Genomic DNA, 16,537 nt, shown 5'->3' on the forward strand with positions numbered 1-16,537 from the left:
ATCCATTTAATGTGTAATTCATAGTAACAGCACACCTCTCTTCAACAAACTGCATGATGGGATGAAATGCTCACAGACAATTAATGCTTATGGCTGGTTATGGGTTTATTCAAAGCAAGCACCGATAACTATTATTACCAATATTATTTCACTATTAATATTTTCTTCATCATGATGTTGGCTGCCTGTTACCGCAACGCAGATGGACTGACAGGGCTGTCTGTCAAACTCTGCTCATATTTAGACATTTTATTGAGAGGTTTTGAGCTACAGCACGTTGTCATGGAAACAACAGATAAAAAGGCTATCAATTGGAAAGCTAAATGAGCCGGGAATAACAAATTTTAAAAAAGGGAAAAGGAGAAGTGGGGAAAAAAATTAATGAATCAATCAATTAATGAATGAATTAGTGCTGTCAAACGATTAATCGCGATTAATCGCATCCAAAATAACGGTTTTCATTTACATAATATGTGCATGTATATATTTAAGAAAAATGTGTTAAGTTTATACATTTAAAATATTTATATATAAAAACAATTATATGAATATAAATATATACATGGAAATATTTTCAAAATATATACTATATGTGTGTGTATTTATATATACACATAATAAATATACACAGTATACACACATATATTATGTAAACAAAAACGTTTATTTTGGATGCGATTAATCGTTTGACAGCACTAGAATGAATGAATATTTTCTACAATTTTAACAGGAGACAATCAAATATAAATCTTATTTAACTAGGACTTGTAACACTGAGGATTTTGGATATCTAAGTCCTTCAAACCACCGGATGATTTCTTAGAGTAAAAGTGAAAACATTTCTCCTCAGGTCTGTCCACTGATCCATCATTAGAGCAGAAATTTGACATAAGATCTCAGAGACATCTATTTAAACTCCAGAAGTCTTGGGAAGAAACATGATGGATCGCAGAAACGAGACGTGACAAAAAAACGTGACCACAAAACCACTGTGAAAACATGTTTGTGCTGTTAGCTTATAAACGTCACTATTTCCTATACTCGGGTTAATTGAGGAGAGGTGTGCTAGTACTTCTCTAAATGAGATCATACATACTATTTTCACCTAACAGTCAATAAAACAGCTAAAAAAAAAATCTTAAAGACTTATAGTGTTCACACCAAAAGCGAAGCGAATATTTGCATCGCATTACTCACTCCAGATTACTTGCAGAATGTTTTTTTTTTTGCATCACTCATGCAAATAAAAATATAAAAACAATAAAAACCATTTTCTGATACAACCGGATGTGTCAGTTGCTATGTCAATATAACAGCTAAAAATATCTTACAGACTTACATACAGTGTTGCTATGTGGTTAGTCGGGTGTTGTGGTTGCCAGGGTGTTGTCATGTGGTTGCTGAGGTCATCTGAGTGGGTTTCAACACATTTCTATGCTGTTGCAAGGGTATTTATGGTTTCCAGGGTGTTGGTATGCAGTTGCTAAGTCAATAAAACAGCTGAAAAAATCTTACAGACTTACACTGAAGGAGGGAACGAAGCCATATCTAGAGACCAGAATTATCAACCACATCCCTGTTGAAAAAACCAGCATATGCTGGTTAGGTATGTTTTGACGCTGGGATGCTGGTTTAAACTCGTCCTTTGCTGGTTTAAACTGGTCCTTTGCTGGTTTATGCTGGTCCTTTGCTGGTTTAAAATGGTCCTTTGCTGGTTTAAAATGGTCCCTTTGCTGGTTTATGCTGGTCCTTTGCTGGTTTAAGCTGGTCCTTTGCTGGTTTAAACTGGTCCTTTTGCTGGTTTATGCTGGTCATGTGCTGGCAAAGGACCAGCATAAACCAGCAAAGGACCAGCTTAAACCAGCATCAAAACATACCTAACCAGCATATGCTGGTTTTTTCAACAGGGATAGCAATACCCCAGCAACATTTTTTATTTTATTTTATATTGAACTTGTAAAGTAAGAGATAAAAATAAGTCGAGAAGAAAACTGAAAATATGGAGGAAGAGAGAAGTGAAATTAGATGAGACGCAGAGAGCTGAAATGAACTTGGTTGCTACCTGACAGGCGGAAGTTCGTGATGAACGGCCTCTGAGGACGACTAAAGCAACCGCTCTGGTGAAATTGTGCTTGACACCGACAAATACTAGCAGAAACGGGACACAAACGCATCTGTTAGTCTTCAGCTCTCTCACACACATACATTCACTTTGATATTGATTAGCAACACTGGCATATTAGCAGGAGAGAATTTGAATAAGTGTACTCACAGTGCTTAGGAGAATAAAAGCGTTCATTATGCTAATAATATTGACACACTGGAACGTAAACAGATTCCAGAGGCCACGCGTCACTGTGGCCCTTATTTACATATTATGAATAATGCCTGTTGCTCATCACCTGTCCTGTTGCAGAGGTTATTAAGAACACTGTTTGTAGTGTCTGAAGGAAATCATGACGCATGACACTAGCTTTCATAATATACTAGATTTTGTAGGCCTACATTCTTTTCTGAAGAAAACAAGCAATTTTTGTAGGCCTATCCCATTTTTGGCACTTGCCAAAGTGCTACACCACTAAACAGTAGGCTGAATGAAGCTGATGGTGAATTTAATTGGTAATATAGCTGTCCAAAAATAGCTTAAAGAGAATTATGATACAGAAAAAAAAATTGTTATCTGGATACTTACAGGCTGTTCTGTTTTCTTACAGCCAGATTTCAGATATAAATTGGCAATGTATTTTCTTTCAAGTCATGCTTCGGCAGCATTTTACTTTTTATGAATGCAGTTTCAAGAATCGGATGTAATTAATCAAATCAGTGCCGTTCACGGGTGTGATTTTTGACAGTAAGGGTTGTAATGTGCGAGTCTGAGACTGCCACCTAGTGCTCATAAACCACACATATAGCACATCAACGACAGCCTGACTAATAAAACGTTTACAATCCTTCGCCAAAAACACTCTGAGAAATGACACATTAAACATATGTTATGCATTTTGCGTCTCAGGAACTACACAGGAAGCAATTTTCAAGAAATATTCCTGGTTCAACCCTGTTGAAAAAAACAGCATATGCTGGTTAGGTATGTTTTGACGCTGGGATGCTGGTTTATGCTGGTCCTTTTGATGGTTTATGCTGGTGATGTGCTGGCAAAGGACCAGCATAAACCAGCAAAAGGACCAGCATAAACCAGCATCCCAGCGTCAAAACATACCTAACCAGCATATGCTGTTTTTTTCAACAGGGAAAACAACGTTCCATGCAGTTATAAAATATGCACGGGTTTTGCTTGAGCTGAACTTGTATTAAACCCCCAAAAATACCTTAAACAACAAACGATAATCGTTCACATGTAAGATATACATGCATGTGTTAATTATATTTCAGAGCCATTGTGGACAAACGTGAGGAGAGCGAGCAAAGATTTATAGCATCCTTAGCCTGATATGAAATGGACATCACTTCAATCAGCCAACGAGTGCGCAAGAATCCTGTCCACTTGCTTAAGAAGCTGTTACACTGAATATAGGAAACAAATTGCAACAAGAGCACATATACAACAAAATGCAGAATAGTGGGACCATGTGACAACATAGCATAAGATAGTACACGTCTGCAAGATGTCTGTTAAAGATCACTTCATCTGGAAAGCATCTGCTCTGTTCAGACATCTGATAGACATCTTTCAGATGTCAATTTTACATACATTCTAAATCATAAACATCTTAAAGACATCTTCTAAACCTCTATTTGACATCTGATAGGAAACGTCCTATAGACATATTGCAGATAAGCAAACACTCAAAAAAATACGTCTTGCAGATGTAAATGCATACGTCAAATAGACATCTCCATGATGTACGTGTGCTATCAGGGGAAATGTTTGTCGATGTAGGCTATAGGCTGTTCCACGTTAAATACATACATGCATATATACATACATACATTACAAACATACATAGTAGTAGGCTATGCTATAATGTGCAGTATGCAGTATGTTAGTTTTCCATTCCAAGCCAGGAAACAATGGATGGATACTTAAAGTATACACACACACACAAACTTAAAGTAGGCTACATAAGATGTGCCCAAAACAACAGCGATCATTCAGGAACCATTCTGAATGAATTACATGCATTGCATTGTGGAAAACGGTACTGAGTCACAGCAGGCTATGCTCATTTTTAGCAAATGCGCATTTTAGTAAATGTTGTAAGGCATGGTTGTCTATGCATGCATACAGAAAGTTTGCATGCTATCCCAATCGGCACTTGGCCGATCTTAAAATGTAGTTCGAAATACTGTCAGTTTTTGTTTAAATGATAAAATAAAGTTTAATGCCAAATGCTTCTATAAAAGTTTAAATTTTAACAAGATCAGTATGAAAAAATCATGGAAACAACTAGGGCTGGTTATTGACACAAATTTCATGATTTGATTCCGATATTTATATTAAAGCGTGCCAAAACGTTTGAATTTGTAATAAAACAGAATTTGAAAGTGGAGATTTTGTTTTATAGCCTATCAAAAGTAACAAAGTGCATGCTGCAAGGGATGTACGCTACAAATAACGTTAAGTGAAGTTTTGTTCACACATCAACTAAAAACAGCATATTTTGGGGATTTAAGAATCAATATCGGTTTATCAAAATGAGAATCGATTAAAACCGAGAAATCAATAATTTAAACCCAGCTCTAAAAACATAAACAATGTCACAATATCAATGCTGAATCAATTTGCAAAATTGAAACAAATTTCCTGAGTGATTTACTTGTGAATAAATGTTGACATGCCAGCTGGGATATGCAGTATACATACTAAATACTGCAGAAATAGTGCGAGTAGTATGGCAGTAATCCATTGTGAACACAGCCACTGATTCACATTACTTGTTGAAAAACCAATATGCATTTTTTAAAGGTCATTTCTTAAATAATCACATCTGTTTCCCTGAATCCTGCAGGCTGGTGTGTGTATATGTGTGTGAGCTAAGACTTGATATTCAACTCACATTTTTCTACACCCCTCCCCCATCTCTCTCTCTCCCTGTATATGTGTAAATCTCTGATCATTGCAGGCCGGTCACAGGATGTGATCTGATTTACAATGGGTTCATTAACCTTGGGAAACGGTCTGGACTCTGCAGCACAAACACGCTGTGTTCAAATGGACTTCGCAGTGAGCTCAACGGCGCTCGCCCTCTGCAGCCGTAACCACGGGCAACCGGCATCTGAGCATTACTAGATGCAGCCCTGGCAGGGAATAATAAATATCCTTAGTGGACACATGCATAGAGACTGAGCTAATCGCAGTGGAGAACATACACATATTCCAGGAGCAGATGGCAATGCCACAAGAGTGTGTTATTTTACTATGGTTAAGGGTGATATTCAACTCACATTTTTCTACACCCCTCCCCCATCTCTCTCTCCCTGTATGTGTGTAAATCTCTGATCATTGCAGGCCGGTCACAGGATGTGATCTGATTTACAATGGGTTCATTAACCTTGGGAAACGGTCTGGACTCTGCAGCACAAACACGCTGTGTTCAAATGGACTTCGCAGTGAGCTCAACGGCGCTCGCCCTCTGCAGCCGTAACCACGGGCAACCGGCATCTGAGCATTACTAGATGCAGCCCTGGCAGGGAATAATAAATATCCTTAGTGGACACATGCATAGAGACTGAGCTAATCGCAGTGGAGAACATACACATATTCCAGGAGCAGATGGCAATGCCACAAGAGTGTGTTATTTTACTATGGTTAAGGGGTGCCGGTGCTCTGTGGTCTTCAGTGTGTTGTTCTACAACAATTGTAAGAGCATTGTTAATGTGAACTAAAATTACAACTGTTAAAACAGTTTTTGTTAATTAAAATAAATCTCAAAGAAAATAAAATGCAAGTATTAGATGAAACACGTAAAAAAAACAAAAATGTGGCATTATTGGCAACAGGGTTATTACACATAACAAAGACCATGTTTAACTTAAAGTATTATTAAAATAACTAAAATTAAAACTTGAAACAAATTACAAATGTAAATTAAATAAATATATTACATTACAAAAAAGGTTGAAAAAACTGCAAAATTACTACGTCTTTAACTCCAATTAAATTGAAAACAAAATATTAAAATAATAACTAATTCAATATATTATTTAAAAATAATTAATTAAAACTAATATTAGTTTAAGTACTAAAATGACTAAAATTAAAAATGAAAAAGAAATATAAACTGAAAAATAAACAGAGATATAAAAATAAAACAACAAAAAATGTGAAAAGCACAACAAAATTACTAAAATTTAAGATAATTCAAAGCATTAATAATGCTATAATATTATACAAATATTAGTAAAATAACATATCAAGGTATACCCTCCATAGTAAATGCATTACTGTAAAAGTGTGTGTGTGTGTGTGTGTGTGTGTGTGTGTTTGGTCGACTGAAAGACAGAGCTAAACTAGTTTCTGTTGTCATTGAATGCCTATACGGTAAGTTGAATTTAAACAATTAGATATCAATTGTAGGCCTAAGCAAAATCATTAACGGATATACAGTACACGGAGTCAAAAGTAGAGTCACGCCACCAAGTAGTTTTAATTCAGCTCCATTTCAAACTAGTTGTAATATAACATTACTGTTATATCACAGCCCTTTACAGTAACTGCTACAGTACTTTAATCAAGTGCTGTCATCAGCCTCTGAAACACATTCAGAAAGTGCAACAGTGAAGAATCAATGCTTATTATTCAAATTAAGCCATTACAAAAGTGCCATTTACAATGTCCACCTTCTTCAGGCTGGAGTTATCTGTTATTGCACAGCCAATCTTATTTATGCAAAAAACAGTCACTGAGTTATTGCTTATAAATTTTTCTCTGGTGTCAGCCGAATGAAAAAGCATTTTTTGGTTCAAAATAAACAAGACGGCCAGGAAATGGAGTTTCCTCTTATTACGGTGTACTCGTCCCTTCAGAATACAGATTATATGTCTGCAAAAAAGTTATAGTTGACTTATGAAGCTTTGAAAAAGATCTATGATGCCCGTATTATGAGAGATACACTAAGCAATCTCATAAGAAAATAGATTAGTTTCCTATCTTTAGATTATTTATAATTATTATCTATGTCAGTTTAAAATTCCTGATTTTTTTTGCATCTGTTAGACTTCTATGGATATTAGATAGATGGAATAAAAATGTTTGAACAGAAACAGATTGATGTCCCTGTATGCGAGTAACCTGATGAAGTATAAGCATTTCCTTCATATCTATTAGACTAATATCATTAAAAAACACAGTAATAAAGCTCTTCTGTAGTGCATAACGTTATAAAAACCTTCATCTATCTACTGACCACAGCAAATTTCAGAGGGCTTTCCTTCATTGACTACTTTTTTTTTTGGCAGTCCATTCTCTTGATAAGTATGTCAGAGATATTGTACCATTCTGGCTATTAGAGTTTGCCATGAGTGTATTAAAATCATTCATAAAAGGTTATGAATAAAGAGCAATCATTCATAAGAAGAATGTGGCTTTTGAATTACATAGAGAGTGAATCTCACAATATGTCCAGGTCATATTTCACCCCAAAATCAAATGAACAAAAATAAGAAACTATTATTTTGCATAAAGAAATGAAGCTTGGGAGCATTGTATTTATTTATTTAGACATGAATTTTCTTGAAAATCCACACATTTCTCCCTTAAATTCTCATTAATGTAATGCATCTGCATGTTTCGTTTGATTTTACAAAAATTAGATTTTTGCATGAAATAGGATAAGCGATTCATGGAGAAGATAATGTCTTAAAATGTATTTTATTTCATTATAAAGTATAATTTCTCATTTCTTTCATTTGACTGTGAGATTTAGACATGTTTTGTGAGATTCACCACGTAAATCATTGAAAGCAGCATTAGAAGTTGGGCTTGATAAACAGCCATATTCCTGGACAAGCCGTCCCGTGACCTGGTACAGACACAAGTGTGCGTGATTCGATTTCCTATGAAGAACAATCACTTCCATTGCAGACCTCTGGCTTCTCTATACTCAGTTTGTACTGGACTTTCTTCGAGAGGAACCTGCCAACAGGAAGACCAACAAAACATTAACAGAGTTTAAGAGAGAACGACAGAAGGTCTGCTGGAGGAATGAACTGATCTCAGTACGAACCTTGAGAAGGAGTTGTCGAAGACAAGAGTATATTCTCCAGAGTTCCTGACCTTCAGTTGACCCTGAATTGTTTCTTTATGAGAGTTACATCTTGTCAGAGGGATCAGAACCTGAAAGAAAAAAAAAACAGGTTTGAGGATCCATTCATTAAAGGGGTCATATGATGCGATTTCAATTTTTCCTTTCTCTTTGGAGTGTTACAAGCTCTTGGTGCATAAAGAAGGGCTGTCCAGACATCATCACCATCTTCTTATCAACTCTTTGACAGATTATACACAAAAGGCTGCATTTATCGAAAATACAGCAAAATTGTGAAATATTATTACAATTTAAAGTGTTTTCTATTGTGATATATTTCAAAATGTAATTTATTTCTGTTATCAAAGCTGAATTTTCAGCATCATTAGCATCAATTTCGATCCTTCAGAAATCATTCTAATATGCTGATCTGCTGCTCAAGAAACATTTCTGATTATTATCAGGGTTACAAAAAGTTTCAGCATTCTTTTATAATATAGAAATTTAGAATGTTTGAAATGGATAGTTCAAAAGAACACAATTTATTTGAAAAGGAAATATTTTACAACAATATGAATGTCTTTACTTTTGATCAATTTAATGCATTATTGTAAGTCAGTTCATCGGCAGTGTTGTTTGAAATATTTCATGTAGCTTGTTTGGATATGCCTAATATAATGTTTTAATATAATAATAAACATATATATTTTGAAAATTCATATGAAAAACTTATATATATATATATATGATAAAATATAAGTATTGTATTACCACATCTAACGCTGAAATCACTAAATTCTGGGAAGGGATGATTATGTGCAGTAACTTAACTGTAAACTAAGTGAAATCAAAAAACAAAAAGAGAAATGTTGCTTCGGTTATTTCATGTGATGTGTTATATACAACATAATATAAGTCATCAACTGGAATAAATATAAATAGTTAAAATATCAACAAGCTAAATTTCTGATCAGAATACTACAAATATAGAGCCAACAGAATCAATTTTGTGTCCAAGCAGATATAAATTGGCTGGACAGCAGCAATATGACATAAGCTGGCACTTTCATTTCCAAGCATTTTAATAGCGGGGTTCAGTTGGCACATGGAGCAATAAACTGAGAAATGCTGATAAATGTATGGCAAAGGCTCTAAGCATGACAGTGCCGTATGTCATGTGTATGTTACCTTAGCCTGTTCTGGAGGCGTATCTAGGTTCTCTCTGTACACCACCATGAAGGCGATGCTCTTGGGTTCAGAAGAGAAGACCCAGCTGATCGTAAGACCCGGATGTGCAGCGGTTATGAGAATGACACTGTAACAGCTGGACCTGATGAAGAGTTCTCTGGACTTATCGCCAAACTGAACCACGTCCTCCACACTGAACGGCACAGACAGCCTGTGAAACAAAACACAATGCTGAATAAATAAATATTGCCATTCTAGATTTATTTTATTTTATTGCTACAATAATAATAATAATAATAATAATACATAATAACAAATCCTCCTCTAATAATCAAAAAGGCCATCAGAATCCATAATGAGAGTTGTGAGTCAAACTAAAAGTCATGGGAATTAATAAATAGTGCAATACCAGATTTATTTTAATTTATTTTGCAACAACAACAATAATAATGATAATACTTATGATTATAATAAATAATAAAGCACATGATAATAAATAAAAATAATAATAATAACAATAATTTTGCAAAAAGCATAAGCACATGAGGATCCATCAAGACAGTTGTGTGTCTCAATCATGGTCATGGGGATGATAAAATATTGCAATACTAGATTTTTTTGCCACAACAACAACATTAATAATAATAATTATCATTATTGTTATTATTATTATTATTTACAATAATTTTGCAAAAATCATAAGGGCGCCAGGATCCATCTTGAGCGTTGTGTGTCTTACGTTAATAGGAATGATAAAATATTGCAATACTAGATTTATTTTATTTAATAATAAATAAATAATAATAAGAAGAAGACATTTATTTTATTCAATACTTGATTTTATTTAATAATAATTTTCCAAAAATCATAAGAACATCAGGATCCATCAAGAATTTGATGTGTCTCATTCACTGTCATGGGAATGAATGAACACTAGATTTATTTATTTATTTTGCACCAATAATAATAATAATAATAATTATTATTATTATAAACTATAATAATAATTGTGCAAAAATCATAACAGAATCAGGACCCATCATAAGTGTTGTGTGTCTGACTCACGTCATCTCTCCAGATTTTAACAGGCAGATCTCAGCATCCTGAACGGAGCCAATCAACTCGTCTGAATCTTCTGTGCTGGTGATGTCACTGCTGCTTCTGCAGACATATATGCACTTACATGTCATTTCCTTTCGTATACTTATTTAACCACAGACTAAAGACGAGCGCACATCATAGCAAGTGATGCAAATGAAACTGAAACAAAGCCAGCAAGTTTCGATATTATGTTTACTTTAGCAGTACATTAAGATACACTGGCAGGCACCATGTGTTCATGTCAGATTTGCTCTGATGAATGAAAATAAATCCAATAATGAAACTGAGTTCAGCTCAGCAGGGGCAAATTTAATTTTACTTGTTTCTTCAGCACAAATTCAGCATATTGTGTTTCGTGCAGAGAATCTGGGCTAACAAGACAGGTGTGTGTGTCTCACAGCTGTTGTGTCTCTGAGGGCAGCACAGCAGTGTAGTATAACGAGTCACTGTCATGGACACAGTTCACTTCCTCTTGTGTGATGATGTCATATGCTGTGTCATCAGGCCGAGGGGACTTCAGTGCCCCTGTGAGGACAACATTCACATTACACAAAGAATTACAACCCACTATCTGAAGAAAGATCAGATCATATTCAACCAGTATGCATTTTCATTTTACATTTAAGGCATTTATAATCAATTCACAGTCCATATTAAATCACATAAAACCCCTTTAATGGTTGCAAAGCATTTTTGTGATGCCGCGAAAGACGTTATATGTCTTACCTGGGACACCAGGTGTGCTGGTTCGCGTGGGGCTTGATATTGGGCTGTGGGCTGAACGTAAAGGACTGCCCAGGTCCCCACGTCCAGAACTGCGCTGATTAAAGCAGTCTTTACAACAGCGCATGCTGCTGCCGCCCTGGTGGACACTTGCATCATGAACAAGGCAGTAGTAACAGAATGGGCGCCCACAGAACCTGTTTAAAAAAACATAGAAAATACAAATATACACTACCGTTTAAAAGTCTAGGGGGAGTAAAGGCATCTAGATTTTTACAAAAGATTTAAATTTCATTTATTTAATGAAAAATTTATTTTTCAACTGTTTGTTCATCAAAGAATTCTGAAAAAGAAAATGCATCACAGTTTCCACAAAAATATTAAGCAGCACAACTGTTTTCAACATTGATAATAATAAGAAATGTTTCTTGAGCACCAAATCACAAATTGGCATATTAGAATGATTTCTGAAGGATCTTGTGACACTAAAGATGGAAAATTCAGCTTTGCATCACAGAAAAAAAATGATACTGTAAATATTTTTAAAATAGAAAATGGTTATTTTACATTGTTATAATATTTCTCAATAATACAATATTATCTGTATTTTTGACCAAATAAATGCAGCCTTAGTGAGCATAAGAGACACCTTTCAAAATAATTAAAAAAATCTATAGTGTAGCGTTGTGTAGCTATATTTATTCTTTAATAGTATGACAATTATTATGCTTTTATGCCTACATACAACAATTAAAATAGACCACAAAAATATTGTAAATTATAAAATATTATATTACAAATATCTGCCAATATTATGTTACAAGGTTGTGATTCGTAATTAAAAACAAGCTGCTCAAATCAGACAGATGATTTACCAATCAGAGCAAGTCAGGGGTGGGACAAGTAAATTAAATGTTTACAATAGTAACTGTAACATTTATCACCACAAAATCAGATGTCACCCTTATGATGGCCTTGTACATTTACCTTAAATTGTAAATTTAACATATATATATATATATATATATATATATAAAACCATCACAACCTTTGTCAAACACAGCTTGGACAAAATGACCTGTCACTGGCAATTTCAAGGGTAACAAAGGTCTAAATACTCAATTTTATTCCATTGCCTCTAGCTACTGAATGCAAGAAGAATGTCATTTGCCAAAAATGCCATTTCCCCTTTTCACCCCTGACCTGCAGCTATGTTTGCGCAGCATCCAGGTGAAGTGGTTGCGGCAGCTCAGACAGTATGTGACGTCTCTGTCTGTCTGTTCCTCAGCCCTCTGTTTCTGTTCAAACTCCAGTGCATCAGACTTCTGCCATAAAGCATCTTTGTCCCTACAGGGGGAGCCAGAGTTCTATGAAGAACAGCTTGCAACAATTTAGCAGATACAGGAATTTTCAAATGCATTTCTTTGGGTTGTAGTGAACATATATTCTGATGTGTTAGAAAAGTAGAAAAACCATGGTAGGTAACTACTGTATATAAGTCACCTTATGAGCTCAATGAGCCTCTCTTCCAGATTCTGTTTGGTACGATAAAGGTCATCTATCTCAGCAGACATCTTCAGTTCAATGGCTTGCTTCTCCATCGCACTTCTGCTTAAGTTTACACCCAGTTCATTACAGGACTGCTGAGTAAGAGCCAGTTCCTCCTCAGCTCTGACAAAAAAAACAAGAATCAGGCCAGCAGACATTCAAAACAACTAGCAGAAAGTGAAAACCCTCCTACATGTTAGTTTAATTTTTTTGTTTACATTTTTAATGTATGGACTAGCTCAAAAGCAGTAGAGAAATCTCTCACCTTGTTAAGTCCACTCTAAGGCCTTTTATCTGTTCCTCTTTTTGATTAATTATAGTTTCAGAATCACCGAAGAGGGCATTTTTCTTTTCGATCATCTGACTGTAATCACTGTTGGCAGACTTTTAAACAAAAACACAAGGATGCAAAAATGTGTTAATTGTTCTGCATTTCAAAGTGCATTTCAAAGACTACTGATCTAAATAATTAGGGTTGGGGATCTTTAGCCAACTCAACATTTACTTTAGAGTCTAACATGCTTAATACTTGATACAAAAATGTCAATATCATTATGATTTGAGATGCTAAAAAAGCAGAGCAACATGTCCGAATGTCTCAAAGACACCCATCTAGAGCATATTTGCATACAAAAACTATATAAAAAAAAAGCATGTTCCACATGAATGGCCCCTAAAACTAGGTTGTTTAACAGTTGCCAAAATTATAGCAAACTATTCAGTGCACTAATATTGGATCGATTTGATTCATTCACAGGTTTGTGTTTATCATTCATCTTAGGTAATGAAATGGCAAGTAATGTGAATTAGCCTCAATAGCCATCTATGGTAATAAGATCAAGTACCTCAAGCTCCAAAACTTTGGACTCAAGACATGAGACTTTCTCGACTTCATTCTCCAGCCTCTTCCTCAGTGCATCCAGTTCCTCATTTAGACCCTTCAGAGAGACATCCATAAACACCCTGAACAAAACAGAACAAAACCAACACCTATGAGAATTTTTACTTCAATTACCTGCACTTGATTCTGATGGTGCGCAGCTTCATCGCTCAACTGGGACCTCAGTGTGTCCACTTCCCTTTGTCGGATCTTTTGGACGCTTTTGGCTTCTTCTTCCACCTGTTCAAGTCTTTCCTGCAACTTCTGCATGGCTTCTGGGAGTCCTTCAGTCTGCTTTAGCTGCTCTTGGAGTCTTGCATTATCTTTTCTCAAGGCCTCCATTGAATCACTTAGAGTTTCCACCTCTTCCTGCGCCTCCATCTGTAGCTCCTGCAGTTTGGTAGAAAGCTCTTCCCATCGCAACTGAGACTCCTCGTTCTGTCCTGTCAGCATGCAAACGTGAACCCCAAGCTCTGCTGTCTCAGTGTTGGCCCTGTGTAAGGCCTCACGAGCCTCTCCGTTCTCAAGCGCAAACGTGCTGTTCTGCGTCTTCAACACGTGAAGCTCTTCCCTCACGGCAGTCAGGTTCGTTTGGATTTCTGCCCGCACATGGGCCTCCATATCCCTCTCCTTTACCAGAGAGTCCTCTCTTTCTCGGCAACGCAGCAGTTCCTCCACATGCCTACGGTTTAGCTCTTCAACCTGGGACTTTAGTTGCTCCACCTGAGCCCGGAGATCTTCTCTGGAGGCTTCCGTCACTTCCTGCAGAGCCTGGATCTTTATTTTCTCCTCTGAGCTCACCAATAGCAGCGCCCGGAGCTCCATGACCTCTTCCTGGAGTCTGGAAACGTCCTTCATGTTGAGTTCAAGTTGGGCCTCAGCCAGAGCCAACCTAGAAGTAGATTCTCCATTATCAGTTCTTGAGGATTCATTAGCCTCCCGAAGGAGACTAGAAGTCGCCGTCTTGTTCCCCTGGGGGACTGTACCTCTCTCATTTAGTTCTTCCTGGCTTAATATACTATTCTCTCCAAGTTGTTCGATTTTGGTTTCCTCGCTGTTCATCTGGCAGTTCTGTATGCACTCCTCAAGATTTTGGTTCTCCACTGTCAGTCCAGCGGACTCTAATCTGGTTCTCAGTTGCTTCTCAGAGGCCTGTGTGGTAATGAGTTCTCTCTCTAGAGTGTTGTTGGCTTGCACCAGCTCCTTGCTGCTCTCTTCATTTCTCTTCACCGTTTGGATCAGCTTGGCATTGATCTCCATTAAACTTGTGCACTGGTTCTTGTACTCTTCCAGTTTCTTGGCTTGCATTTGGAAGCTCTGACTCTCCGAAGTCAACCGCTGGTTTAGATTCTCCAGTTGCCGGATCTTTTGGGCAACGGAGGACAACTCAGTCACCTTTGCATTTAGTTGTTCTTCAAGCACACTTTTATGCTGTAGCTCCTCTTCTATCATTTTCTTGTGCTCCTCCAGTTGGCCGTCCTTGGTCTCCAGTGCTCTCTGCATGTCCTGCAGCTGAGTCCGTAGGTTCCCCGTTTCCCGCTCCTTCAGAGAAAGTGCTCCTTGAAGGCGGTTGATGGTCATCTGCAGCTCATCAGCCTGCTGCATTGCGGTTGTTCGTTCTTTGTCGGCAGACACTCTACAAGTGTCCAGTTTGTTTTCCGTCTCCTTTAGTTTCTCTTCCTGAAGCTTCAGCTCCTGGGCAAGTTGCTCAGCTAGTCTCGCCTGATCTTTGCTTTCTCGTTTACACTCAATCCTCTCTTCCTCTGCCTCCTTTAGCTTGGTCAGGAGCTCTTGGATCTTCCAGGCCGAGTCGCAGTAGTTGGTGGCCTGCTGTCCTTTTTCGCTCAGAGCTCCGTCAAGTTTTGCTAGCAACTCCATGTTTCTGTTCTCCGCAATGCTCAGTTTGGCTTCTAGGTTGCGTTCTGATGTCCGTAGAGCCTCCAGTCCCTGTGTGGCGGTATGGAGGTGATCTGCACACTCTCTAACAGCTTTCACCACCTCCTGATCTTCTTCTTTCTCTTGATTAGGACCTTTAGCCAAGAGTTGCTCCTGTAGGTCTTGGACCACGGCCTTCAGATCAGCTGCTTCACTGGTGAGTTGCCTGATCTTCTCTTGGAGCTCTTGTTGTTTCAACTCTGACTGGTCGAGCTCAATGCGCAGATCCTCAGAAGCACTACAGGACAACTCACCTAATTCCCCGAGATCACCTAGAAGACTAGAGCCAAAATCTTGGCCTGGAAGAAACTCTTGAGCTTGCTGCATGAGGGAAAAGACATTGAAATTAATCGACAAAGACTATGTGACTGCATTGCATTAGGTAAACAAATCTAAAGCAAAAAAAAAAGAAAACAAAATGCATTCACCCACATTGGTATATTTGTCAATATTGACATACCAAAATACTGGTATTGTGGTATTAAATAGAAGAGTTCAGAATGGCATGTTTATGCAATGTGATTTACATAATAAAATCACTTTTTAAAAGTACAGAGTTTATACCATAGTAGCCAAGGTACTTTTTACAATAAGTGCCTATTCTTTTCTTTTCTTTTCTTTTCTTTTCTTTAATTACTGACAGACACAACTGTAAAATATTTCCCTTTCTCATATTGTAGTCATGTATGCGTACAATGTAACTATATACTTATTAAGACTCAGCACCAGTGTTGTTATAGTTGTCTAAAAAAAAGTAAGAAAAATTTAAATGTTTTCCAGTAATTGAAATCAAATCCAATCAAATCAATTGTCAACAAACTTAAATGAGAATTAGAAATGTTGCTTTGGCAACTAAATTGAAATGAAACTGAAATAAAAATCATTTCAAACTAAATATAAATATTTTAAAAGCACATAACAAAATCACTAAACAGTATAAAATTAAAACTTAAAAAAA

General features: G+C 36.7%; 1 protein-coding gene across 6 annotated transcripts in view; it reads right to left on the reverse strand.

The window, feature by feature from the left end:
* Nucleotides 1-5,412: 5,412 nt before the first annotated feature.
* LOC107655871 (FYVE and coiled-coil domain-containing protein 1-like) overlaps nt 5,413-16,537 on the reverse strand; it is an 18,695-nt gene continuing 7,570 nt past the window's right edge. For 5 of the 6 annotated variants that reach the window (XM_016443479.1, XM_016443480.1, XM_016443484.1 and 2 more), the window contains 11 exons: nt 13,780-15,900; nt 13,610-13,702; nt 13,030-13,148; nt 12,720-12,887; nt 12,420-12,563; nt 11,220-11,413; nt 10,892-11,018; nt 10,458-10,553; nt 9,393-9,603; nt 8,187-8,296; nt 7,792-8,095 (listed from right to left, as the gene is read on the reverse strand). In XM_016443479.1, the coding sequence (XP_016298965.1) occupies nt 8,017-8,095; nt 8,187-8,296; nt 9,393-9,603; nt 10,458-10,553; nt 10,892-11,018; nt 11,220-11,413; nt 12,420-12,563; nt 12,720-12,887; nt 13,030-13,148; nt 13,610-13,702; nt 13,780-15,900 (3,462 nt within the window). In that variant the 3' untranslated portion in view covers nt 7,792-8,016. Of the gene's footprint in view, nt 5,646-7,791; nt 8,096-8,186; nt 8,297-9,392; nt 9,604-10,457; nt 10,554-10,891; nt 11,019-11,219; nt 11,414-12,419; nt 12,564-12,719; nt 12,888-13,029; nt 13,149-13,609; nt 13,703-13,779; nt 15,901-16,537 lie in introns of those variants that run through there. The other variant, XR_001630498.1, reaches the window with a different exon arrangement.

Source organism: Sinocyclocheilus anshuiensis, unplaced genomic scaffold (assembly GCF_001515605.1).
Source record: "Sinocyclocheilus anshuiensis isolate Anshui unplaced genomic scaffold, SAMN03320099.WGS_v1.1 scaffold1373, whole genome shotgun sequence".
NCBI lineage: Eukaryota > Metazoa > Chordata > Actinopteri > Cypriniformes > Cyprinidae > Sinocyclocheilus > Sinocyclocheilus anshuiensis.